General features: G+C 48.4%; 8 protein-coding genes, 1 non-coding gene and 1 pseudogene across 9 annotated transcripts in view; 4 read left to right on the forward strand and 6 right to left on the reverse strand.

Moving 5' to 3' along the window:
* CNG03725 (hypothetical protein) overlaps positions 1-208 on the reverse strand; it is a 1,352-nt gene extending 1,144 nt beyond the window's left edge. The window contains exon 1 of the mRNA XM_024658646.1: positions 1-208. This exon is cut by the window's left edge and continues 1,144 nt beyond it. Within this exon, the coding sequence (XP_024514565.1) occupies positions 1-142 (142 nt within the window). The 5' untranslated portion in view covers positions 143-208.
* Positions 209-340: 132 nt separating this feature from the next.
* On the reverse strand, positions 341-1,160 carry CNG03730 (orotidine monophosphate pyrophosphorylase (URA5)). The gene is made up of 3 exons (XM_572079.2): positions 1,041-1,160; positions 760-988; positions 341-710 (listed from the first exon to the last, which is right to left on the reverse strand). The coding sequence occupies exons 1-3, from the start codon at positions 1,139-1,141 to the stop codon at positions 363-365; spliced, it is 678 nt and encodes a 225-aa protein (XP_572079.1). The 5' UTR covers positions 1,142-1,160; the 3' UTR covers positions 341-362.
* A 225-nt stretch (positions 1,161-1,385) lies between these two features.
* On the forward strand, positions 1,386-4,009 carry CNG03740 (annotated as a pseudogene).
* Positions 3,997-6,019, reverse strand: CNG03750 (conserved hypothetical protein). Its single transcript, XM_572080.2, has 8 exons — positions 5,489-6,019; positions 5,397-5,433; positions 5,192-5,338; positions 4,952-5,139; positions 4,631-4,902; positions 4,524-4,579; positions 4,334-4,464; positions 3,997-4,282 (listed from the first exon to the last, which is right to left on the reverse strand). The coding sequence occupies exons 1-8, from the start codon at positions 5,742-5,744 to the stop codon at positions 4,086-4,088; spliced, it is 1,284 nt and encodes a 427-aa protein (XP_572080.1). The 5' UTR covers positions 5,745-6,019; the 3' UTR covers positions 3,997-4,085.
* A 482-nt stretch (positions 6,020-6,501) lies between these two features.
* CNG03755 (hypothetical protein) lies at positions 6,502-10,010 on the forward strand. The gene is made up of 5 exons (XM_024658647.1): positions 6,502-6,937; positions 7,011-7,175; positions 7,234-7,584; positions 7,648-9,513; positions 9,571-10,010. The coding sequence occupies exons 1-5, from the start codon at positions 6,932-6,934 to the stop codon at positions 9,781-9,783; spliced, it is 2,601 nt and encodes an 866-aa protein (XP_024514566.1). The 5' UTR covers positions 6,502-6,931; the 3' UTR covers positions 9,784-10,010.
* CNG03760 (hypothetical protein) lies at positions 6,946-11,754 on the reverse strand. Its single transcript, XM_024657585.1, has 5 exons — positions 11,210-11,754; positions 10,703-11,126; positions 9,926-10,647; positions 7,934-9,837; positions 6,946-7,863 (listed from the first exon to the last, which is right to left on the reverse strand). The coding sequence occupies exons 1-3, from the start codon at positions 11,651-11,653 to the stop codon at positions 10,040-10,042; spliced, it is 1,476 nt and encodes a 491-aa protein (XP_024513255.1). The 5' UTR covers positions 11,654-11,754; the 3' UTR covers positions 6,946-7,863; positions 7,934-9,837; positions 9,926-10,039.
* Positions 11,755-11,826: 72 nt separating this feature from the next.
* On the reverse strand, positions 11,827-11,898 carry CNG03770. The gene has a single exon. It is a non-coding gene; the product is annotated as a tRNA-His (tRNA).
* A 130-nt stretch (positions 11,899-12,028) lies between these two features.
* On the forward strand, positions 12,029-14,743 carry CNG03780 (conserved hypothetical protein). Its single transcript, XM_572082.2, has 4 exons — positions 12,029-12,479; positions 12,664-12,794; positions 12,845-14,238; positions 14,295-14,743. Exons 1-4 carry the CDS (start codon positions 12,223-12,225, stop codon positions 14,598-14,600), a joined length of 2,088 nt encoding a protein of 695 aa, XP_572082.1. The 5' UTR covers positions 12,029-12,222; the 3' UTR covers positions 14,601-14,743.
* A 122-nt stretch (positions 14,744-14,865) lies between these two features.
* On the reverse strand, positions 14,866-17,749 carry CNG03790 (conserved hypothetical protein). Its single transcript, XM_572083.1, has 4 exons — positions 17,643-17,749; positions 16,132-17,606; positions 15,391-16,074; positions 14,866-15,336 (listed from the first exon to the last, which is right to left on the reverse strand). The coding sequence occupies exons 2-4, from the start codon at positions 17,601-17,603 to the stop codon at positions 15,258-15,260; spliced, it is 2,235 nt and encodes a 744-aa protein (XP_572083.1). The 5' UTR covers positions 17,604-17,606; positions 17,643-17,749; the 3' UTR covers positions 14,866-15,257.
* A 748-nt stretch (positions 17,750-18,497) lies between these two features.
* The window catches only part of CNG03800 (conserved hypothetical protein), a 4,214-nt gene continuing 211 nt past the window's right edge, over positions 18,498-22,500 (forward strand). Inside the window, exons 1-7 of the mRNA XM_024657586.1 lie at positions 18,498-19,057; positions 19,105-19,336; positions 19,400-19,568; positions 19,619-20,127; positions 20,175-20,405; positions 20,460-20,610; positions 20,666-22,500. The exon at positions 20,666-22,500 is cut by the window's right edge and continues 211 nt beyond it. Of these exons, the coding sequence (XP_024513256.1) occupies positions 18,819-19,057; positions 19,105-19,336; positions 19,400-19,568; positions 19,619-20,127; positions 20,175-20,405; positions 20,460-20,610; positions 20,666-22,449 (3,315 nt within the window). The 5' untranslated portion in view covers positions 18,498-18,818 and the 3' untranslated portion in view covers positions 22,450-22,500. The remainder of the gene's footprint in view (positions 19,058-19,104; positions 19,337-19,399; positions 19,569-19,618; positions 20,128-20,174; positions 20,406-20,459; positions 20,611-20,665) is intronic.

Below are 22,500 nucleotides of genomic sequence, written 5' to 3' on the forward strand. Positions count from 1 at the left end.
GGTCCAGGTGCTCCAGCTTGCCTCCAGGAGGTGGGAGGGATGGGACCAGGGAGTCATCGAGGAAGACGGAAATGGGGGGAGCAGGAGATATGAAGTATGATTGGGATTGAGAGGAAGAGGAGGGGAGTTTCCTGCTAACCATTCTGGGTCAACACTAATAAAATTGTATTATTGGGGCATTGAAGTCAGTATTGACAAAGTAGATACGATGAAGATTGACAGCCAACAATCATATTACAGCTTCCTTTGTCGCCTCAACACGCCTGCCTGTACTTAAGTTCCTTTGATACAAGCTTACAAACTTGTAATATGTCGGAACTTGATTAGCTAGACCTAAACCCGTGCATTTAAGAAGAAAACCCTTAAGACCTCTGAACACCGTACTCCGCCCTGTACTTCCTGACCTCTTGCAGCTCCTTTTCCCACTTGCCGGAGCTTTCTAAGTACTTCACAATGTCGTCCAAACCAATAATAGGCTCGACAGGCACACCGAACTCTTCCTCAACCTCCTGTACGGTACTCTTGCCGCTACCGCTCTGGCCTTTCTCTTGTCTGTCGACAAGCTGGACAATTCCGACAAGCTTCGCTTCAGGGGAGGCCTTGAGAATGTCAATAGCTTCACGGATGGCCTTGCCAGAGGTAAGAACATCGTCGATGATGACGATTCGTCCCTTGAGAGGCGCACCGACCATAGTACCGCCCTCACCGTGCTACTGGCTTATGAGCTCATCGCTGTCGCACTGGTTGGGACAGACTCACGTCCTTCTTCTCCTTCCTGTTGTAGCAGTAGCCGATATCTTTGCCGGTTTGCTGATAAAGGCTTACAGCGGAGACAGCAGCCAAGGAGATACCCTTGTAAGCTGGGCCGAAGAGGACGTCAAAGTCAGGAATCCTAGAAGAGGAAAGTACCTTGGCGTAAGCCTGAGCGGTAGTTGAGAGAAGCGATGAAGAGTAAAGGAGACCGGCATTGAAGAAGTAAGGGGATTGACTGAACACATGTCAGATTCGATTGGACTGTGAAGCGCTGCAATATGGCTCACCGGCCGGACTTCAAGGTAAAGTTGCCGAAAAGAAGCACGCCATGTTCGATGGCAGCCTCGATGAAGGCAACTTTGGCGGAGTCGAGGGCTTGGGAGGACATGATCAAGTTCTTGTTTTGGTCGCCGTTGTCGACAAGATCCAAAAAAGAACAATTTTCGTCGTAGTGTTATCGGGCACGGTGCGTGGTTGTTGGAAGATGGAGTGGAGGCGGACATCGCCGTACGCGATATCGTTCTTCTTCTTCTTGATTGCAGCCGAAATCCGGCGGCTGCGAGCATCTCATCATGAATGCGCATGCAAGGAAGAAGGTGCCGTGATGAGTATTCAAAATGAATGATGATGATGCTTGTCTGACGTGTGTTCTTTTCTTTTACTTCTTCTTCAAAACGATTTCTGTTATTGCCCTAGATCATTTTCTTCCTCACCTCTTCAGAAACAACACTGGTTTATACCAAAGGTAAGCGAACTCCAATCATCATGTCCTTCTTCGCTTTGGACACCGTGGATCATGTCGATCGGACACCGGTTAGCGGGGTGTAGGTCGTCTTCTTCATCTAGTCGGTAATTTGCCACTGATGATACCCCTCATAAGGAACGCAAACGTATATCACCCATGCCTATCCGATGCGCTAGCTCTCGCAACAAAAAATCCACCTCTAAAAAATCGCGGTCGCAGTAAGCGATCTTTGAACGCAAAATACGACCAGATTTTAGGGTCTGTCAAAGGTCGAGCAACTTCGCTCTTTGCAAAGAAACCGAACAGCGAACGTGGGAGGGATGGAGAGACTTTTTCTGGATCGTCTTCAATACCATCCCCAAGATCTTACTGGATGGGATCAAAAGTAAAGCTCGCTAGTCTTGCTTCAGAGACAGTGGGTTTTTCGGGGCTCCCAGCTAGGACGGTGCTCAAAGTTTTGCTTCAAACAGAGATGTACCCTCCCCAGACACCGAAATGGGGGGATATTTTCCAATTCGATCTCTGCTCGCCCCATTATATTGCAACAGCCCCCCGCATATAGTCCGACTCCATCTAACAACAACACCGAGCCATGGCATGCTCCTCAAGATGGGTCCAACTTACTATATACTCCTAAAAAAGAAGCATTTGAGCCGGACTCGTACTCAACACCTTATCTCGACCGACAGGTAGAATCGAAAGCTGGGAATTATCGTGGGTTTGTCGAACATGCACAGCCGGCCTCTGGTTTTGCGAGCATCGCCCATCGAGAAGACACGGTACACCTATCTCCCAGTTTACCTCCTCGCTCGCATATCTACCAACCATTGTCGCCCTCATTACACCCTTCGATGACATTGGCCGAACATCGTGTGCGTTTTCAGCCATCCCATCAGACTCAGTTCTACTCTCCCGCACCTGTTCATCTTCTTTCTTCACCCAGCATGGAGTTCAGCACTTTCTTTCCACAATCTTTGGTCCCATATCAGAGCCGTTATAGTGCAGAAGGAAAATTTAAGCGAGTTTAGCTTTGCTCCTGCACCATCTCAGTGGCCATATACCCCTTATCAATCGTCATTAGAAAAGGCCCCTATTTTTCTTGCTTTATCCGCGATTTCTCCGTTACCAGAGAGCCGATTTTCCCCTGCACCTGTGCAAACGTCATTTCTCGATCTAGCACCCCAGGCAACACCGTCAACGGTTCCTACTTATCCCAACCTAACCACATCTGAAGCCTGTATTCCATTTACCGCTCAATCCATACATCACACCGATAATACTACGTCAGTAGTCGATAGCATCCCGCAAAGTTTTGTTCAAGCTCATGAACATATTTTTGTTTCTCACCAAACGAAGCAGAAGAAACGGAAATTTGAGCAGAAAGATTATAAAATCAAAGGGAAGGAAGCAATATGCGTCCTGGAGGATATGGCGGAGAGTTTAATTGACGGTGAGATTGATCCAACCCGGTTGCCCAAGCCAAGAAAAGCTGCCGACGATAGTTTGAGCGACCAGGTGAGTCAGAAGAGAATTTATCACAATCAGTCCACCAAGAACAGTTGACGTTATCCCAGACTTATGCACCAATGATCACTTACGCTGACCCTGTCACTCCGGAAGAAGACGAACCTGAACCTTCATCAGATACTTGTGTGGCCAGCTGTGTCGCTGACACAATCGACTCTCCCCGCATTTTGATTACCGAGGAAATCAGTAACACTTTATCAACCTCGCATGAAAAGGACAATGTATCGCAAGGTAACGCACTTAAGGGGAAGGACCAGGATTTCTCTCAACAGTCACACTCCAAAATCAGGGGAAACCGGCGTAAACTAGTCAACGAGAAAGGTCGCAATAGAGTACCGACACCAGGCCCACCGCCAAGGCATGACTCGGATGACGAACAAACAGCTCATGAAAGTGAATCAGAACTCGAACTGGAATTTACTCAATCTTGCCAAGACAGAATGCCCAATCAAATTTCACCTGCTCATAGAATGCTCAAGTCCATGTCCGATCATAAATTCAAGTTCAAGTTACCATCTCAAAAGGCTGGAAAAGACGGTAACTCGCCTGTAATCAGCAAGAAGATGATCTCTTTCAAGAGAAAGAAGCAGTCCAGTGAAGCGTCCTCGATCACAGGGCAGCAAGAGGACATTGGGGCCTTTTCCGACGACGAATCAACTAAACTCGCGGAAGAAATCAAAGAGGATACTATAGATGCCGACGACAAGGCGAACGAGGGAGAACAAAAGCCAGCCAAGGTTGAAGAGGGGCAAGCAAACGGTACGGATACCCATGATGGGAAGAAGGATGAGAAAGACGAAAAGTATCGGGAAGGGAAACGTTGGGTTGATGAAGAGTTCTTCAGTACGAATGGGGGTGATCTGGGCTTCCGGATCTGGCACGACTGATCAATGATCAAGGATTTATCTTGCGCGATACTATCTTATATGTCCCACGTCTGACATGCATTGATGAGAGATGTACGGCCAAATGCTGCATGTTGCCCCAAGAATATTATTACCATATGTAAAACATAGAATGTGGAAAACCTAAAACTCCTCATCAAAAGAATATTGAGAAATTAGATATCCTTCTTCTTCTCCTCACTCAACACCTCGCTGGTAATCTGGAACTTGCCACTCTTTCTCAATCGCTCAATAAGAACATCACCCATAGCTGTCGCAGGGGTTAAAAGGCCACCAGCCTTGGCTAGAGGTGGACGGGAAGTGCCCTTGGGGGCAGGCAGAACCAGGGCCAAGGCGGACTCAGCAAGTAAGTCTGTCAGATGTTGTTAGCGATGCGGATAGTAAGAAGTTGAAAAGGACATACAGCAAGTGTTAAGGTATCCAGGGTCGCCTTCACCGTCGAACCTTGTGAGGATCTTCACAGGCTTGTGGTCGGGAGCGGAGGATTCCTCAGTGGAAAGGTTCGTGACTTGGTAGTGACCAGCTTTCAGCTGCCTACGATCGTAAGTTATTAGCATTCACAGGTCGCATGTTGTCACAGGTGCATGACCTACTCCAGGGGAGCTCCTTCTCCCTGCTTGGGCAAGTATCGAAGGATTATGTTCCTAAGCTGCGGCAATGAGTTAGATACGTTACACATGTCAGGAAATTCTTTACTTACACATTTAAAACCGAAAAACAGGCCTCCGAAAACCATCATCCCGATGGTTGCTAAGGCTGACCCGAATTTACCATATCCAATGTCTAAGCCTTCAGCGTACTTCATAACCTTACCACCGGACTTTGTAGACAAGGCGCCAGAGAGAAACTGGGAACGGCGGACGACAGTTCGATTGTAGACGTACATGAAGAAAAAGGATGCAAAACGAGCGGGAGTAAGAGGGGTAGAAGGAAGGGAGAAGGTAAGCGCAGGAGGTGTGGACGGGAGTTGGACTGTCACAATTGAGCTTGATGAGGTCGCCGAAGAGGGGAATCGACTTACTACCAGGACAGAGGGTGAATTCACCGGCCCTTCGCTCTTCCTTGGGAAGCTCGGTAAGGGTGATCATAGACTGGACAGTTCCACCGCTGATGGTGCCTTTCACTTTGAATATGGAGGTCGAGTCAGCCAATGTGGATCCGGGTCTAACCGTTTGGAGGGTTTGATTAGCAAGATGCACGATCAGGTCTCTTAGATCAACCAATCAGCTTGATTCCAATCAACTAAGATAAAGTTGCTCACGAAGGAACAGAATCAAAACCACAGGAAGGAACAATACAGGCCCCCGTGGAGCTGGCGATCGAATGGTACTTTGGAATGATGTCTTTGGCCAGCCATGCAGATTCGCCGCAAAGGTCGATGTAGTGCTTTCCAGCCTTGGAACATGCACTTTGGTATTGGTCAGTCTTTGTGAAGTGGTGTTGGCCAAGGTAAGAGATAAACGAACCGAATTATGGCTTCAGCATTGTGCCATCGGTAAGGACCTAACAATTAGATCAACATTTTGGAATGCATAAGGTGAAATCAAGAGTTACTTACCAGCGAAATTGACTATGACATTTCCCCTCTTGACCATCGCCTCAACCCCTTCCTCGTCACTCAACTCGCAGGCGATAACCTCTCTTTGTATCTTGAGACTCCCATTCAACTTGTCAAGCTTGGTTTGGTTACGACCAGCAAGGATAAAGTCAAAGTCTCCTGCCTCAGGGTGCTCCTCAAGGTACGTAAATAACTGCTGAGCGGTGTACGCTGTCGCGCCATAGATGACGAGTACCGGCTTTGTTGTTTGGGCCATTTTCGTTCAATAAGCTGAGTTGTTGGGTCAGAGATGAATGAGTATGATATAGACTCATGGCTACATGGTATATAAATGAAAAGTATCTGTGCATTTGCCCTTACAAATGATCAGGAACTTAATTGACTGTCAATGGCTCGAGGGGTCGACGGTCGTAGACGGTTATAGCAGATGACACCTCTTCTTAGCAAATAAACATCCGTAAAGTACGGGAGTGGGGGAGGTTGAACAAGCGAATCAACGGAAGAAAACCTTCTCCTGTGTTCTGCGTCCTGTTCTCGCTGCTGAGGATTGAGGGCTGGGAGGCTGGAAGCATTTTGAAGCATTGCGTGGTCACTTCCTGTGCGCGTCACTACAGGGAAAATTAAAAACCTTAAAAAGTCCAATTCGAATGAAAGCAAAAGATCATATTAAGCTGGACACAATATATCAATTTCAGAGACAAGAGAGCAGATGCTTTGAAGATTAGCATGCTCTTCGAAAGCTCATGCAGCTATCTGTCACTTTCACCACCGTCCTGGGCAGCGTCTGCGACATTGGATGACCAGCCAGATCACGGAGCTGCTTATTCTGTTCTCCGTTTCTGGTTCCGGTGCATGCCGGAATCGCCGGAATCGCGCACGAGGAGCTGAACTTGGAACAGGAAAGCTAGGACCCGGTGACTAACCGGCCGCTGTCAACATGGCATGTCCATTTTGCCGAATGAAAGAAACATGGCACTGCACTACAGACGAGATTTCTTCTAAGCGTCTTCGAAAGGAAGTGCACATCACAACGAAGACACATTGGAATACCTTTCGCGGCACTCACCGGAATCCCTTGGATCCATCAAACCCGTCTGGCGTGGACAGTGGAACCAATTTTTCGGATCCATTTCGTCACAAACGGCGCACAGACATGTCTCGATACATTAAGAAGCGAGTTAGTCTGCTGACAGGCCTCTCCCAAGAGCTCTAATCGTTTTTCAATCAGCATCAGTCATCACTGGTCCTTCGCGGTCTGATGCTTTCTCGAATCCTTGTTTTGGATGATGACAAGGGGGAGTGGGTTGAGCAAGGTGGATGAAGATCATGATGGGAATTTTGCCTGCTCCAAAGCGGGTATATCTAGCGTCAGACAGCCTTCATCCTTCCTTCTCCCTTCTTTCTTAACCACCGTTATCTTCTTCTTTCTCATCACCGTTTACAATGAGCGTACGTACAATCTTCGCTCATTCCTACACGTCTCTCGCTGCAATGCGCTTAGCACCCGCTCACAACACCGCAGCTTTCCAATGATGCGAGAGACAAGGATCTCGGTCAGTTTCTTGAAACACCAGGATTATCAAGCAAAGAAGTGTCGGATGTTTTACAGGAGTTCGTGCTTCAGAGCATGAGGCGAGGCAGGAGAGTTAGAGAATGGTGTAAGGAGGTTTCTCTTGCTTACAGTCGAGTGAGTCAGTCAACTGTCTACTACTAGAGACTAGACAAAATTGACCGATGGTCATCAGGCCCATTCATTACCAGCCATCCGCAACGCTCTCTCCACACCTCTCTTATCAACCCTTCTACCATTCACCCGTCTTCCTGCGAACCCTTACTTTCCTGCTCCAGAACCGCCTCTGCCACCGTCACTTCTCCCCAATTCCTTCCTTCCTGCCCTGACTCGTAACCAGTTAATTGATGCGCTTGCACGGCTAAGCAAAGAAGAGCGGCTCATCTCGAAAACATTACACTACGAACAGGAGCTAGTGTTAGAGCTGTGCCTGGAGTACATTGGAAGGAGATGGAGATCTTCAGAGGCCGTAGCTGAGAATGTGGTCGATGACATCAGTCGCAAACTAACAAAGGTCGAATTCGAAGTTAGTGTCCCGTGCTCTAGTCTCCTTTCTGTGCCAATGGCTGATCTCTGATGGTGCGCACAGACTCTCATCCGAGGCTATCCCCCAGTGGTGCGCACCATTATCTCGCCCGTCCTTCACGAGGTCAGGTTCGTCCTGGGCTTTGTCACGTCATCCCAGCTTGTCGCAAGGCTCAACTCTTCTGGCCTGAGCACCTATCTTCATCCTCAATCCCGGCCATACCAGAATATCACATCGTGGATCGAACGACGGCTCCAGGCCGGCGTACCTTATCCGCTCCTTTTGGAAGAATGCAAGACCATGAAACAAAGAGTCAGTGACGAAAACGGCGACACCATCATGGACGTACTCGGACTGTTTGGTCTCGCACAGCCATTCGTCGACGGTGATTACTCCAGTTATCACTTGGTCCGAAAGTCTTCGCACAGCCCCTCCTTCAAGCCCAAGCTCAGCCCCAAGTGGTTCTCCCATAAGCATGCCCATTCGTCACTAAGTAAATTCGACTTCCCCAACCCTTATCGTCGACCTTCTTTGCCCGCGATTCACTCACATAATGGAGCCACCTCAGTACCACGTATACCCTATTCTAACAGGTCCAATTCATCTTCATCCTCTTCATTAGCTCCTGGCGATGACGTTTACACTTCCCTAGGATGTGCCAATATCTCAGAAGCACGATCCATTCTTCTTTGGAGGCTTTTGGATATGCGCTATCATGTCCTTGAGGGGGGATGGTTCCTTGGCGGTGGGAGGGAACAGGCTGAAACGATGTTTAATTCACTGGAACAGAACATAGTGAATGACATGCCATTGAGAAAGCTATTTTACTTCCTTCGATTCACATTCGGCCTTCACTTCTCGCCAACGACAGTCTCGAATTTAAACGTACCATCCAATTGGTTGTCCGGCGAGACACTCCATGCTAGAGACGTTTCCTTCGACCTCGAGCAATATATTCGAGACATATCCTTACCTGTTCAGATCACTGAAAATGATGATGAAGACGAAAGACAATTTGAGACCCATTATCGCTCACGATGTGCAACTCCAGCAACTATGTCTTCTGCACGGACAAGCGGGTCTCAGGTACATGACTTGGGCAAACGGGCTTCAAGCGTCAGCACTTTCACAATCAGACAGGCTGTAAGACGAGACACCATCAAGACCAGGGCGATAGAGTTCCGCTTCCCGATGAAAAAGGTGGAGATCCTGCACGAAGATAAGAGGCGGAGTAAATTGACTTCGCGTTCGGTGTCGGACTTCAAAGACGAGTCATCTTATACCCGCTTACCGACCAAGTCTAGATTGACGAGGTCTAAAAATGTGACAAAATCCGCGGCCCAGCGAGGGGAAGGGCTTCATATCGATACCTCTGTATCATTGTCCAGTCAACAATCTCATCCTTCTCCAACGTTGTCTACTTCTACTACCCTTGTACAGAGCTCTTATTCCCAGGATGGCTCTTTACCAAACACTCCCACTTTGCGCAATCTTCCTCTGGGCCAGAATAAGAGACAACTGCACCGTCAATGTGCTATCTTTGACGGTGAGCCTCTGAGTCCATTAAAAGCTTCCGATTTCCATTGTTTCCGAGAGATATCACTTGACCTTACACCCTCATCTTGGTCAACCCAGTTTGCTCATATGAACCCTCTCCACGCTGAATCCTCCCGTTCGGAACATCATGAAGATTCATTCCGCTTGTCACCCACTTCGACATATCAAGACTCGTCACGTGTACCGCTGTCATCCATCCTCAAGCTCTTCCGGGACTTGTCCAATGGACGCGAGCTGCAATCCGAAGAAGTAGAGGATGCGTTGATGCGTCTTGTCGCAAGCGAACGAAGGTCGGTTGAGGACAAGGGCGACGATTGGGATGCAGAGGCTAGGTGCAGGGTTGCGTGGTTGATTGAACAAGTGGCAATCTTGGTGAGTACCTATACTGTATAAAAAACAAGGTGTCATTCAAAGCTAAGAATAATTAAGCTCAATGATCCCATATACGTGCCGGCAATAAGCAACGTGGTTTCTTCTCTATCTTCCGTAGAGGTCTGTCCTCGCTTTCAAGTCCCGGCCGTCTTAGAAAAAAGAGCTGTGGCACCCAGCAGATCCTTCTCCCACTCTCATATTTCAACCGCTCCTGATCACTCTGCGCTTCGCCGATTCCATAATTCTCAGTCTTCAGCTAGCTACTGCTAGCCATCGCAGGCACGATCTGAGACTTCCACTGTATTTTTATTTTTATAGTTATGACTTAATTCGACACCCATACATTCGGGTTGACTGTCAGCATTATCAAGTCTTTATTATAATTATCAATAATTCTATAATAAATGCTCACTCTTTTTGCAATGGTAGTCATCCATAATCAGTGATGCCCTCGTGTCACTTTAACATATCTCACGTCACGGGTTCCGTACACGCAGACCATGCATAATCATTATATCATTACCAGTCATGAAATATTGTCAGCCCCTCGTAACAATTCACCTACAGAAGTAAAAGACTCGTAATCTTTTCCGCTTACTAGCCATCCTTTAAAAGGTGGTGCTTGCTTATCCTCTATCAACCCTTCCGGCGCAAACGTACTCCACACTTCACCCAGTTGCTGCCAAACGCCAGTTCCTGGGACCTTCTTGGGTATGCCCCGCAAGAGAGATTTGGCTGTCTGGTATGCGGACATGGAACGGTGCTTGTACTCCCAGTATGTCTTCTGATCCTTCAACTGACGCGTATCCAGTAACCCCTCATACGCGAGTAGGGTCTCAATCTTACACAACCGTGACCTCCCTTTTGGCCTGACAGGAGTTGTCCCAGGCGCCTTCCACGGGAAGCCAAGACGGGTGCCATTCGAGATGATTTCCCGTTCACTTTGCTTGGGCGGTTTACCAGGCTTATAGTCCGGAATTAAAAGCCAAGGGAGAAATGATAGCGATAACGGTGATGGTTGTGGTTCAGGGGCGGTCGGGTATGTGGAGGAAATAGAGGGCTTGGAATGGGAGAATGGCATAGGTGTAAAATGGAGTTGGGGTTTATGTAAAGGATACTCTTTCGGTAGCATGGCTGGTTGAAGTCAACCACTGGTATATTGTCTGGGCAGTTGTAAGAAATAACGTACACTTGATGCTTTCCAATCTTCCATACAATGCCCTAGCTGCTTCCGCCTTGATTTTATCTTCCCAGACGTTCTTGCGGTCAGTCCACTCAGGAGGCTGTTCAACACCGCCTATCACCAGACCCTCAAGCTTCACCTTTTCGTATAGATCAGCTAGCAATCCGCCTTGTAGTCCCACACAAACCCAAATAGCGATCTTGTCGGAGCATGACATGGAGGTTGTGGGGGGTGAATCAGGTCGACCAGGTTTGGTACGTAGTGTTGACACAGTTGAGTAGGTATTGCGACCTCGCAACGGGTGGGAAGAGGCGAATAATGAAGTCGAAGATGGTGCTGGAGTATCTTGGGGAATTGGTGGCTCTGTCCATTGGGAGGCCTCCTCGGGAGGTTGGTGCATTGCGGTATACAAGGTAGAGGCATCTCCACACTATTGATGATCAGTGAACGCAGAATATGGCGAAACGAGGTCAGATGTGCATAAAAAAGGGACAATATCAAAAATATACGAACAGGTAAAGCCGAGACGTACAGCCAAACGTCTACGCCATCTTTCAGTTTAAGCTTTCCATTCTCTCCTCGTTCGACATATAAAGCACGTGGTCCTTGACCAATCTCTCCATTTTCCTTCTGGTCAAGCAAAGCGGCTTGGAATATCAACCATCGAACAAATCCCCGCCGAGCGACAACCTCGCCATGGCAATCATGAACGGCATCGCCTAACGGAGGCAATCTCTGGTGAGGCAAGACCTTGACTCCTGTACCCAAGGACACCGGAATTACTACGTCGGAATGATCGCTGTCGAAAGTTGAAGGCTGTCGTACGACAAGTGAGATGACGGACAGGATCGTCCATTCTGGGACACCATTATCCCTAACACTAGGTTTTCCGTGCTTTGGAAGAGTTTCGTAGAGTGATGTCGAGGACTGTGCTATCCGGTCTGAGAGAGGAGTCATGACAGGGCCAATCTTGAGGCAAAACAAAAAATGCAGTCAATGACGAAATGTTTTGATCAAATGGACTACTTGGCTGAATCAATTCTTGAACAAGGCGGTCAAGATCAGGTCGTAGACCGCCGGGTGACAAGAAAAAGTACTACAAAACGAGAAAACAAAAAAAAAATTGTGGATGTCCCTAGCCTGAATCGAACAGGCGCCTCCACAGCCACAATGTGACGTCATAACCACTAGACTATAGGGACTTTGGGATATCTGGATGGTATTTAGTATTCTAATGTAGTTGTATGGTTTGAGTGGGAAATGGTCCCGTTGCATCTCGCACACATCGCCCAGTGGACGTGCAAACACGCTTCATCTTTCATCCATCCACTCGTCTTCTTTCTTATTCGTGGTTTCCTCTTCCTTCCTTCCTTCCTTCTTCTTCTTCTTCCCGCCACCTGTTGCTCTGTTGTCACCTCTACTGTTGTCGTTCCTCGTCTTTGGCTCTCATTCCCACATCCTCTGTATCCTGTCAGCAGTAACGGTTCCTCCCACGACAACAACGACAACAGCGAACAGCACAAGATATGTCCATCTACGATACAGAGTTCTCTCGCCGTATCCGCTCCTCAATTACAGTACCGCCGTCACCTGTTTCTCAATCACCAAGATATGACCTTCGATCAACAAACCCGGCTGTCGCCAGCAGCAGTCGCTTGGGGCCAGCAGGTGTGGAAGCTCGAGAAAGCAAAATGGATGTGTTTGGGAGTGTTGGAATGACTCCCACCAAGAGTTCAAGCCCTAGATTAAAGGGTAAGGGAATCACCAGAGAGTATGGAGACAGGTGAGTGTAGAGCCACGCAAGCTGTGAGATCGTAGTGTGTTGGGTTGGTCGTCATGTCCAAGCGCAGGGTTACGTTTTATGTGCTGTGTGTTTGTTTGTGGTGGTGAACGTATTGTTGCTAGGAACGATGTTGCATAGCCCTCAAACTTGACGAACAGGAAGATTGAGGCTGACGTTATCACAGGTTTATACCGACGAGGGAAGGGTCCGATCTGCATGCTGCTTACCAGTTCATGGAAGGTGTGAGGGGGCAAGTCAAAGTCAAGACCAGGAGAAAAAGCGGGCAACTGCCTAGTGATGGTGACGTCCGAAGAGGTATGTCAGTTGGTCTAGGGAGAGATAGATTGTCCCTAATGACAAGACAGAGCAAGTGCAAGCAACCTTTACTCATCTTCTGAAGACCGAACTTTTTCCTTCTCCTACATCCTCTCCTCGACCAAATAATCAGCCTGCAAAGACAAGACATCAGAAACTCGCTCAACCCATGACATTTGATAACTCGAACATACCATCAAATCCACCTTCCTACCCCGTTTCTAGCGCTGGGAATACTCCTTTACATCATCGCCCACCACCTATGGCACTTCCAGCTTCTGGACCTGGTAATCCTTCAGGAGCGGCAATGGAAAGGGAACTATCTCCGGCGTCAACGTTACCACCTTTGCCTATGCACGCTCCCTCGACACCCACTTCGGGGCATGGTCGTCCTCCAGGAGCAGGTCCCAGCTCGTCTCACCATAGGGCCCACCAGTCCCAGGTGGCTCTCACTGCATCTGTACCCCGAGGCGAATCCAATTCTCAATCCGCAACCCGCCGATCTGCTTTTTCCCCTCCACCCAATTCATCAACAAATGGTGGTTTCTCTCCTTCGACACCCACGAAGAAACGCATCTTGAACTTCGGATCACCAAGTCGGACGGCGGGATTGAGTGGTGTGACGAACCGAGCCGAGACGCTGGAGGACATGAGTCACCCTGCATATAGTCTTAGTCCTGTCGGTAAAGAGTCCCAGCGAGTCCTGTTGAGTCCTCAGAAGGGCGTACGAGCTATACCCAAAACACCCTTCAAAGTCCTTGACGCACCGGATCTCGCAGATGATTTCTACCTCAATTTAATCTCATGGTCAGCATCAAACGTGCTCGGCGTTGGCCTTAACTCTTGCGTTTACCTTTGGAGTGCACAGAGCAGCAAAGTCACAAAGCTGTGTGACCTTGCTGCTGGAGTGGAACTCGGCGAAGGTGGGGACGTAATCAGGGGGTTGGAGTGGACAAATAAAGGGAGCACACTGGCCATTGGTACCAACAATGGTCTAGTAGAGATCTGGGATGCCGAATACTGCAAACGTATTCGAGTTATGTCTGGTCACTCGGGACGTGTTGGTGCCCTTGCTTGGAACTCCCATATTCTTTCATCTGGTTCACGCGACCGTACCATTCTACATCGTGATACGCGTATACCAGACCAGTACATCCGCCGCCTTCAAGGCCACCATAAGCAAGAAATTTGTGGTCTCCGCTGGAACTGTGATACCGACCAGCTGGCGAGTGGTGGTAACGATAACAAACTGTTTGTCTGGGGAGGAGTCGATGCCAGGCCGACATGGAGGTTTGGGGAGCACCGGGCGGCCGTCAAAGCTATAGCTTGGAGCCCACACCAAAGAGGGTTACTTGCTAGTGGAGGTGGTACAGCAGATAAGAAGATCCGATTTTGGAATAGTTTGACGGGTGGTTTGGTCAGTGAGATTGACACCGGCAGTCAAGTGAATTAATTGCATTTCCTATTACCGCCAATATAATAAAGCTGACAAACGTTTAGGTGTGTAACCTCATGTGGTCCAAAAATTCCAACGAGATCGTTTCCACGCATGGCTATTCTGGCGGACCCATCTCTAACCAGATTCACATCTGGAAATATCCTTCTATGACCCAAATTGCAACTTTGACTGGTCATAACTATCGTGTTCTCTACCTCGCCATGAGTCCCGATGGTCAAACGATTGTCACTGGAGCAGGAGATGAAACCCTGAGGTTTTGGAATGCGTTCCAGAAAGCGAAAGGGGAAGTGGGTTACACCAAAGGCCCGGTTGGAGCGACTGTAGGTGGCTTTGGTGGATTGAGATGAGGATTCCGTTGTCGGTAGAAAGTCAGGTGAAGACTATGTTCAAACGAGTGCGATACATACTTCAAGTAGAGTATTATGTCCTGATGTGCTGGCTGCGATTCATGGATTTTTATGGTTGTTTATATTATGCATGTGCTTGTAGCCTATCACTTGACTCGGTACTGCGTTGCGTCATTATTATCGTCGTCATGGAGATAGACGCGTTGATATGATGAGCGCAGCAAGATGGGGGGATTATTGAGACTTGTAAAACGAGAGTTCATATCTATCACATTTGTAACCTAAAAACAACCATGATAGTAAAGCCGACTCTCCTCATAACATCCTCCCTGCAATAATGGTGAAGCCTGAATGCAAAGGCTCTTACGCTCGTACATGTTACGCTAATACTACTTGTATTACTACTCTGACCTGAAGAAAAGAATCCTAAACTAACTACTATCAAAAAACACTTGGGAATAAACAAGATGGTTGCTATCGAAACCCCAGAAAGAGGAGAGATGGGAGGAGGATAATGGCATGTTTGTTGAGGAATTGAAGATTGAGGTGTGTTTAATTGCTAATACATATTCGGTGTACGGCTTGAGAATGATGTGTTAAAGACGTAATACGAGATGTAAATGAGGTCGGAGAGGAAGGGATGGATGGAAAGATGTCTTAATGGTATGGGTCACCGTTGAGAGGAAGGGGATCAAGGTGACCCTTGATTCTAAATTGCGTGAACACCGGGATATGACTAATGATCATCGTCAGTTGAAGTGTATGATTACTCAAGACCGCCATGACTTACTCTGAAGGGAAGTGCGCATTCGGGAAACCAACAGTCTTGTCCAAATATGCCTTATCCACATCCCCAAGCACACTCGTCACCTTCATTGTTCGGGGCGTGTAGAACACATAATCAATCGCCGCGGCGAATGTCGGCGTGAAGTTGGTCATCCTCATCTCTCCTATCCCTGCACAAGCTGAACGGAGTCCCAGGTGGTGCTTCAAGCCAGAAGCAGTGTATCGACCGTAGAGATGCGACATGAAATCTTCATGGTCACCAGGTATCGAACCCGAAGAAAGATAGTCGTATACCGCAGAACCGGAGAAGGAGTTGAGGTCTACACACATGATGAGAGGGATATCTCGGCCCTTTTCGGAACGTTCGTATTTGGGTGGTTTACCGTTGTTGTACTCTGGGTCGGTATCTAGCTTGACGGGATATCTGGAGAACTGTTCAACAATCTTTTCCAGCTCTTCCATGAGCATACCGATCTGAACAAGCTTGACGTCTCGGTATCGATGATCCCAGTAAATGTGCGAGTTGGCAACGAGCAGTCGACCACCAGAGGCGCGGAATTCGAGAGCAGCGACGACGGCAATGTTGTCTCGTGACATGACACGGTTGAACATGTCTTCTGTACGCATATCTGTCTTCTGAAGAGCGAGCTGATTGAACTCGATGACTTGCGTTTCCACTAGGCGGAACCTATTGAGTCGGATTAGCTGTCTGCCTAATGATGTATTGGCTTTTTTCGAGACTCACTTCTCTTCTTTCCAAAAAGTGGCGCAACCGTCAACCAACTTTTGCTCATCCACTGACATTGTCTTCGCTCTTGATCTAGGATAGTGCTGTCCCTCATATCCCTCCTTCTTCAACATGGGATAAAAGTAGTCCGCATATTGTTTGCAATCAATCTCTTGCAAACACACAACATCTGCCGAAGCAGTAACAATTTCTTCTAGAAGTAATCTCTTCCTGTAATCCCAATCAAGGGCCCAAGAAGGAGTGTAGCTGTAGGTGGTAGCGGGGGCAAATGAGGCGCAAAGGATGTTGTAGGTGAGGACGGAGAAGGATTCTTGTTTGCCTGACGTTGGGGTGTCAACATCGGTTTCCAGATCAATCCACTGTCTTTCAGGTGGTGGGGGTGGAGGAGGAGCGTGATCACGAAGGTAAGTGATGAGACCTCTTGTACCATCTTCAACGAGCTTCTTCCGATAGTCGGCGTTCATCGGATTTCCATCAATACCCAAACAATCGAGTTGATACAAAGTACCGAGCTCAAACGGGAGGGTCGTCAGGTTGTTGTCAAACAACAGGAGATCCTTGAGTTTACTTAAGACACCAATTTCGGAAGGGATTGTAGAGAGTTCGTTGCCTGTAGCATCGAGGAGAGTTAGTTGGCGGAGAGAAGAGATGGCTGATGGGATGGATGTGAGAGCATTGTGGTTGATGTACAGGGATGTAACGTGGGTGAATGAGAACAGGGCAGTGGATAAACGTTTCAAGCGTATACCACCGAGATCAAGACCCGTCCAAGGCTCATTGGGCTTTTCCTCGTCCTTGGACTCGGTCTGACCTGCCACCGGGGCAGGAGTGGCAGGTTCAGCGGGATTTTGAGCAGGAGTAAGAGAAGGGTCGGATAAAGGAGGTGTGCCGGTAGGTTCACCGTTGAACACCGATGATGCGTTTTTCCGGTGTAACCCGTTGGTACCATATGAAGATGAAGGCCGGTTATTGGGGTCGACAATGGGCACGGCTGAAGGCTTATTGGTAGCCCTTGAGGATATGGCAGCTGCACGCGCACGGTGATGCGGTGACGAAGCTGACCTGGACGCTTCAGCACGCATCATCTGCGTTTGCCAGTGACTCGTCATCGGTACGGGTTCTCCTCTAGGAGGACTTGTTTGCACGCCATTCTGAAACATCCCCATTCCAAATCCTTGTCCATGCCCCATTCCACCATTTCCTCCCATTCCCGATCCGAAAGACGGATGAGGCCCGTGAATACCGCTGTGGACATTGACGTTCGGGTGATGATGTCCGCCTGGAGGATATCCGCTGCCTAGAGGAGGGTAACCTGAAGGTGACGGCATAGGAAGGCTGGGAGTAAATGAAGGATGTGAGGGATGTCGTGACCATGAGGATGTCCCTGGAAGTCTCACGTCTTGGCTGTCATGGTGCTTCGAGGGATTTGTTGTTGTGGATTGCTGAGACTGGTGATGGGGATAGAACATTGACTGTGGTGTGAGCGTTGCCGGGCGTGACTCGCGTACCTCTTTAATCTTGCGGTGTTGCCTGGGCGTGTAGTGCGCATCCGCTGGTTGTTGTCTGGGTAGGAAGAAGAGATGTGGATGCGAGATGAATGGATACGCGCACAAAGACGAAGCTGCAATCACCGACTGAGGCCGAACGGCCACAGATAATGCCTCCGGCGGTACGGCGTTATGTTTGTATGGCACTTCAGCCACCTACTGGGATCCGGACACCGCGCACATCAGCACCCGCCGCCCTCCGAATGAACGCACTGAGATCGGGACCACTTTCGTCTATCCGGAACAACAAAAATCCGTGAGCGAGTCAGGAGAGGCGAGTTATTAGGTTTTTGCTGTAAATTCGACTCGCGTTTGCTGTAAGTTCAGTAATTAAGTCTGTTGTCCCACTCTGATTACCTAATACACTCTATAGATCTCGGAAGAGCTGTCAAATCTATAGTACGCTCGCTCTCTTGTCTACGCTACACCGCGATTTGGGCTTCCTGCAAAGAGTGAGATAATCAGGTGCACATTCATAGTTGTCCCTTATACGTCTGCCTTACGACCATCTACCAGGATGAACGTGCAGATTGGGACCACAACCAGACACTATGCAGTACTGCAGCTCAATGAACAAAATGAATTTCCCACCACCTCTTCGTCCATTTCGTATAAACTGGAAGGGCTAAATTGAGTGCTATAGGGGTGGAAAGGGCCCTACAACTGCCCTCCGCTGAGGTTCAAAACGATGCATACTCTCTTCAGAAGATGCTATGTGGCCGTACTGGGCAATGAGTCAAGGATTGGTCCCACCGTAGCATAGACCTCACCGTTGCGCGTTACCCCAACAAAACAATAAAAGTCAAATCGTCTTTCCTTTTGCTTTGCCATTCTTCCCAACATCTTCAAGTCAGAACTAGACTTTTTAAACAGCGACAACGCAAGACTTCCGGTACGACCGTAAGGCTGGGCCATATTGGCATACCTACCGGTAGAAGTGCAAACTGTTGTATTCAGGACGATAAAGACGGCGGATCGACATCACGACTTACAAGGCGTCTTTTGTGCTTCTACCAACAAGATCGTTTTCTCAGTTGTTATTTGCAAGGCAAGATCAACGGTTAGTTGCGAGCCAAACAACATAACGACGCTTAGGCCACCGAAGACAAGAGAAGGCACTCAATCTATACATATGAGATGACAAACCCCCCATCACCAACACTCTCTTGTCGTCTCACTCCGTGTATACCGTCTTCGTCAGGTTTAAGCACGCCGACTTTTGGCGCTGGCTCACAATCTGGATATGACGGAGAAACACCTCATGTTTTGCAAAGGGCAATAATGCACGGCGAAGATGTCCCGGAGTCGCCAATTATAGATCGAGATGCTGGAACGGACTTTCCAGATGTGAGTGGTGATCAAGGAGGGTTTGCAGGGTAAGTTTATTTCGACAAAGAAGAGAACGTAAGCTGACTATTCCAAGTCCAAGTAGATCTTTTAGGAAAGCACCTACACCCCAATTTCTTAACGATCCTTCTCCTCAAACCATATTGCCATTATTAGAAGAAGAAGAGGTAGCTCAAGAGCTTAGTGAAAATGTTGACGAAGATAGAGAGCTTCGGACAACTCTGATCCTCCGACATGCATTACAATGGGGTATTGAGCGGGGAGATGTTGAATTGGTCAACTGGCTGGTTTCTCTCAATGGCCGATGGGTAAGTTTGATATTAAAGTTGATAAACGTGTGTCCGAGGTTAATGTTATCATTGTGGTTCTAGCGAAGTATACTAGATCATGAGATACGAGATCTAGAAGATGAAGAAGGCTGGGGAATAGTCGGTATGGCAATACATCACAGCTGTGGTAGACAGGACAGAGAGGAGATTGTTAGGGCCGCAGTGAGTAGATGGGGGGTTAGCGCAGGGCCCCGAGGTGGCCGTGATCGTCGTAGGTACATGATCTTATGACGCCCAAGCTTAAGCTGATCAAGGTGTTAGGTGGCTGGACACCCTTGCATCTGGCTGTACTGGTCTCAACGCCTCCGTTAATCTCCTTTCTTCTAAGCCATGGCGCTTCACCACACCTATTGACAAATCGTGGGCTCACCCCTCTCGATCTCGTTGCAGACATACCAGGCCGCGAAGCCATCACCCTATTCCTCGAACACGCCATCTCCGTCCCCCACCCTTCCAGCCCTCGGACATCGACCATCTTCATTCCTAAACTTCCGCCTGCAAGGCAAAAGATGTTGAAAAAACGGAGAAGACGGGCCAGAGGTCATCTGGAGAAGATGGAAGAGCAAGACAGGAAAGAGAAAATACGGATAGAGAGGGCGAAATGGATTGTGGACCAGATAAGAGCGGTAGAAGTTCCGCCGGAGCTGGTTTTTGGGAAGGAAGAAAACTCAAAACGGAAAAGAGAGGACGTAGGGGGATCGGGGTGGTCGGGACAGGATATCGAGGAAGATGATGTGGACAACGAGGATGATGACGTTGAAGAAGATGAGGTGGGTATCTGCACTGATTATCAAATACCATAAATTGACCAAATCAGATGAATCCCGCGTCTATCGCCAACATGCTAGTCTTCTCTCTCGTTAACCTCCCCGAAATCTTTGACATCCTTATCAGCAACTATCAACCGATCTCTCAGCCTTTATCAAAGAGAACACTACCAGCGAATATGTTGTGTTATTATGCGAGGTTTGCTTATCATATGTGCGATGAGACATGGTTAGAGGCGTTGATAGAAGGAGCGATTGAAAGGATCGAAGAGGGTGTATATGTGAGTTCCATAGTTTTCCTATCTCTGAGCGAGTCGTCTGACAACCTCAACTAGGAAAACGTGGAGAATCTGGCATATCTTGCATTTTGGGCCTATAACTCTTGTGTCTTGCTACATCATCTGCAGGCGGATGAGGCGCTTCAAGAAGCGTGTGATGAGCTGGGCCTGTTGGCTATCTTGGAAGAGCTCATCAATGCTATACATGGTACGTCAAGTATCATTTCACATCATTAGGGCGATAGCTGACATTCCATCCTTAGTGTTTGTGATACGTATTGCCGAACGCCGAATTGATACCGTACTTGACGCTGCTATCCTCGATTACGAAACTCTCGAAGATTTTAACGACATCCGTTTCGAAGGCGAATGGTCCTTGTTCCGATCGTTTGTATCCAAGAAGAAGCGCGATACACCCAAGGTAAACAATATATTCGCCGGGGTTAATGGTAGTCCGGGAGGAACGAAAGATGCGGCCGCGTCGTCGATAGGATCGACAGGACTTAAAGTCCCCAACCGACCACAATCGATGGGTGATTTAAAAACGATGCCGAATGGGCGATCAACCATACACGAATTTAATGCCAACTCTGATAATAATTCTGGACCAGCACGCATAACAGAGATCTTATCCGGAGTGCTAATTGTCCTTCAGCTCTACGAGGTTAACCCCGCGCTCATTGTTCAGGCTTTTTTCCAGATCTATTTTTGGATTGCCTGCGAATTGTTTAACCGCATCCTCACGAGAAGGAAATACCTATGTCGGTCGAAAGCTCTGCAAATCCGGATGAACCTCACTTTCCTCGATGACTGGGTGCGCGCCAATGGGTTGCCTGCTCAAACCTCTACGAAGCATTTCGCCCCCCTCTCTCAGCTCCTGCAATGGCTTCAGTGTCTATCCCGAATCACAGAGTTTGACACTCTCATCGGTACGATGCAGAACATGAAGGCGATTAACCCGTTACAGATGCGTCGGGCTGTCCGTGAATACCGGTACGAGGTCAATGAAGGAAGAATGTCAGATGAGTGTGCACAGTATCTTGTGCAATTGCAAAAAGACTGGGAGAAACGAAGAGTACAGCTTAGTATGCAAGAAGCCGAGCGGATGAGGTCGGCTAGTGAATGGTCGGAGGGGAGTTATGATGGGACTGGGATGTCCGGAGGAAGTGGATATGAGGAAAGTGCGACCTTGATTGACGCGCTTTTTGATGGGTCAACGATGTTGGCGGACTTTGTACCTCATTCGGCTCCCGAGTCACTCGACGAGTTGCTCGATAGCCGTTACATGCTTCCTTTCCTCCTACCGGAAGATAATGCCTACCTCATTGCCACCCCTCCTACCGACGCGGCGTACGCCAACCTCCATATCCCTTCAAGTCCCTTTGTCACTGACACTCCCACTAAACGACCACTTTCTCACACTGGCTATTCGTCTTCTAGATCGATGGGGTACAAGATACCAAATATGGGTAGATTACGCGACTTGCCGCCCGATTTTTTCAAGTGGATGAAAGAAAAGGAGATAGAGTTGAAGCTTGGCCGTGAAGCATTGCGTGTCGAGAAGAAGACCGTACCCGCATTGTCTCACCCGTTAGGACCTAGTCAAAAAGCGAATGTCACTATCAACACGCCTGTTCGACCGCCTCCGGAAGATAAGACTAACCTCACTCCTACCCGCACACCCACTAGCAATCGCCGAAAAAGTGGCAATTTGGCTTCCCCCCTCCCTATCGAAGGTGCAGAGCTTTCAACTACCCTTAGCATGTTGTACCCGTCCACTACACCAACCAAGCTGGGCGCTGGCTTACCCAGCCCGGGATTAAGGTCTAGCGCGTCAATAAATGAGTTGAGGGAGAAGAAATTGGCAGAAAGACCGTTTGAAGCCATTCAAGAGGAAATGCCGAGTCACATCAGGTCAGAGAGCTACGAGATGCGGATGCGAACGACGGAAATGCTGAGACAAAATAGTGCCGAATCGGTCTCTAGCTCGGGCTCTAGGTTGAGTTGCGGTTCAGGAGCTAATGATGACAGCGGGAAGAAAAGGTGATGGAGAATGAATAAAGGTGGAGAGACCAACCGTCCGACTGTGGATGATGGA

Source organism: Cryptococcus neoformans, assembly GCF_000091045.1.
Source record: "Cryptococcus neoformans var. neoformans JEC21 chromosome 7 sequence".
NCBI classification, from domain to species: domain Eukaryota; kingdom Fungi; phylum Basidiomycota; class Tremellomycetes; order Tremellales; family Cryptococcaceae; genus Cryptococcus; species Cryptococcus deneoformans.

Excerpts from the sequence above, each read along its gene's own strand:
- CNG03760 (XM_024657585.1), bottom strand. The coding sequence starts at position 11,653 with ATGACTCCTCTCTCAGACCGGATAGCACAGTCCTCGACATCACTCTAC. Across the intron at positions 11,127-11,209 it reads TGTACGTCTCGGCTTTACCT|TGTGGAGATGCCTCTACCTT; the intron begins GTTCGTATATTT and ends GATCATCAATAG. Across the intron at positions 10,648-10,702 it reads AAGATTGGAAAGCATCAAGT|CCATGCTACCGAAAGAGTAT; the intron begins GTACGTTATTTC and ends GACTTCAACCAG.
- CNG03780 (XM_572082.2), top strand. The coding sequence starts at position 12,223 with ATGTCCATCTACGATACAGAGTTCTCTCGCCGTATCCGCTCCTCAATT. Across the intron at positions 12,795-12,844 it reads TGATGGTGACGTCCGAAGAG|AGCAAGTGCAAGCAACCTTT; the intron begins GTATGTCAGTTG and ends ATGACAAGACAG. Across the intron at positions 14,239-14,294 it reads AGATTGACACCGGCAGTCAA|GTGTGTAACCTCATGTGGTC; the intron begins GTGAATTAATTG and ends ACAAACGTTTAG.
- CNG03790 (XM_572083.1), bottom strand. The coding sequence starts at position 17,603 with ATGTTCTATCCCCATCACCAGTCTCAGCAATCCACAACAACAAATCCC. Across the intron at positions 16,075-16,131 it reads ACTTTTTGGAAAGAAGAGAA|GTTCCGCCTAGTGGAAACGC; the intron begins GTGAGTCTCGAA and ends CCGACTCAATAG. Across the intron at positions 15,337-15,390 it reads AATGCGCACTTCCCTTCAGA|TCATATCCCGGTGTTCACGC; the intron begins GTAAGTCATGGC and ends GATGATCATTAG.
- CNG03730 (XM_572079.2), bottom strand. The coding sequence starts at position 1,141 with ATGTCCTCCCAAGCCCTCGACTCCGCCAAAGTTGCCTTCATCGAGGCT. Across the intron at positions 989-1,040 it reads TTTACCTTGAAGTCCGGCCG|TCAATCCCCTTACTTCTTCA; the intron begins GTGAGCCATATT and ends ACATGTGTTCAG. Across the intron at positions 711-759 it reads ACAGGAAGGAGAAGAAGGAC|CACGGTGAGGGCGGTACTAT; the intron begins GTGAGTCTGTCC and ends ATAAGCCAGTAG.
- CNG03755 (XM_024658647.1), top strand. Across the intron at positions 7,176-7,233 it reads TTTCTCTTGCTTACAGTCGA|GCCCATTCATTACCAGCCAT; the intron begins GTGAGTCAGTCA and ends GATGGTCATCAG. Across the intron at positions 9,514-9,570 it reads TTGAACAAGTGGCAATCTTG|CTCAATGATCCCATATACGT; the intron begins GTGAGTACCTAT and ends AGAATAATTAAG.
- CNG03750 (XM_572080.2), bottom strand. The coding sequence starts at position 5,744 with ATGGCCCAAACAACAAAGCCGGTACTCGTCATCTATGGCGCGACAGCG. Across the intron at positions 5,434-5,488 it reads TGTCATAGTCAATTTCGCTG|GTCCTTACCGATGGCACAAT; the intron begins GTAAGTAACTCT and ends TCTAATTGTTAG. Across the intron at positions 4,580-4,630 it reads TGTTTTTCGGTTTTAAATGT|CTTAGGAACATAATCCTTCG; the intron begins GTAAGTAAAGAA and ends TCATTGCCGCAG.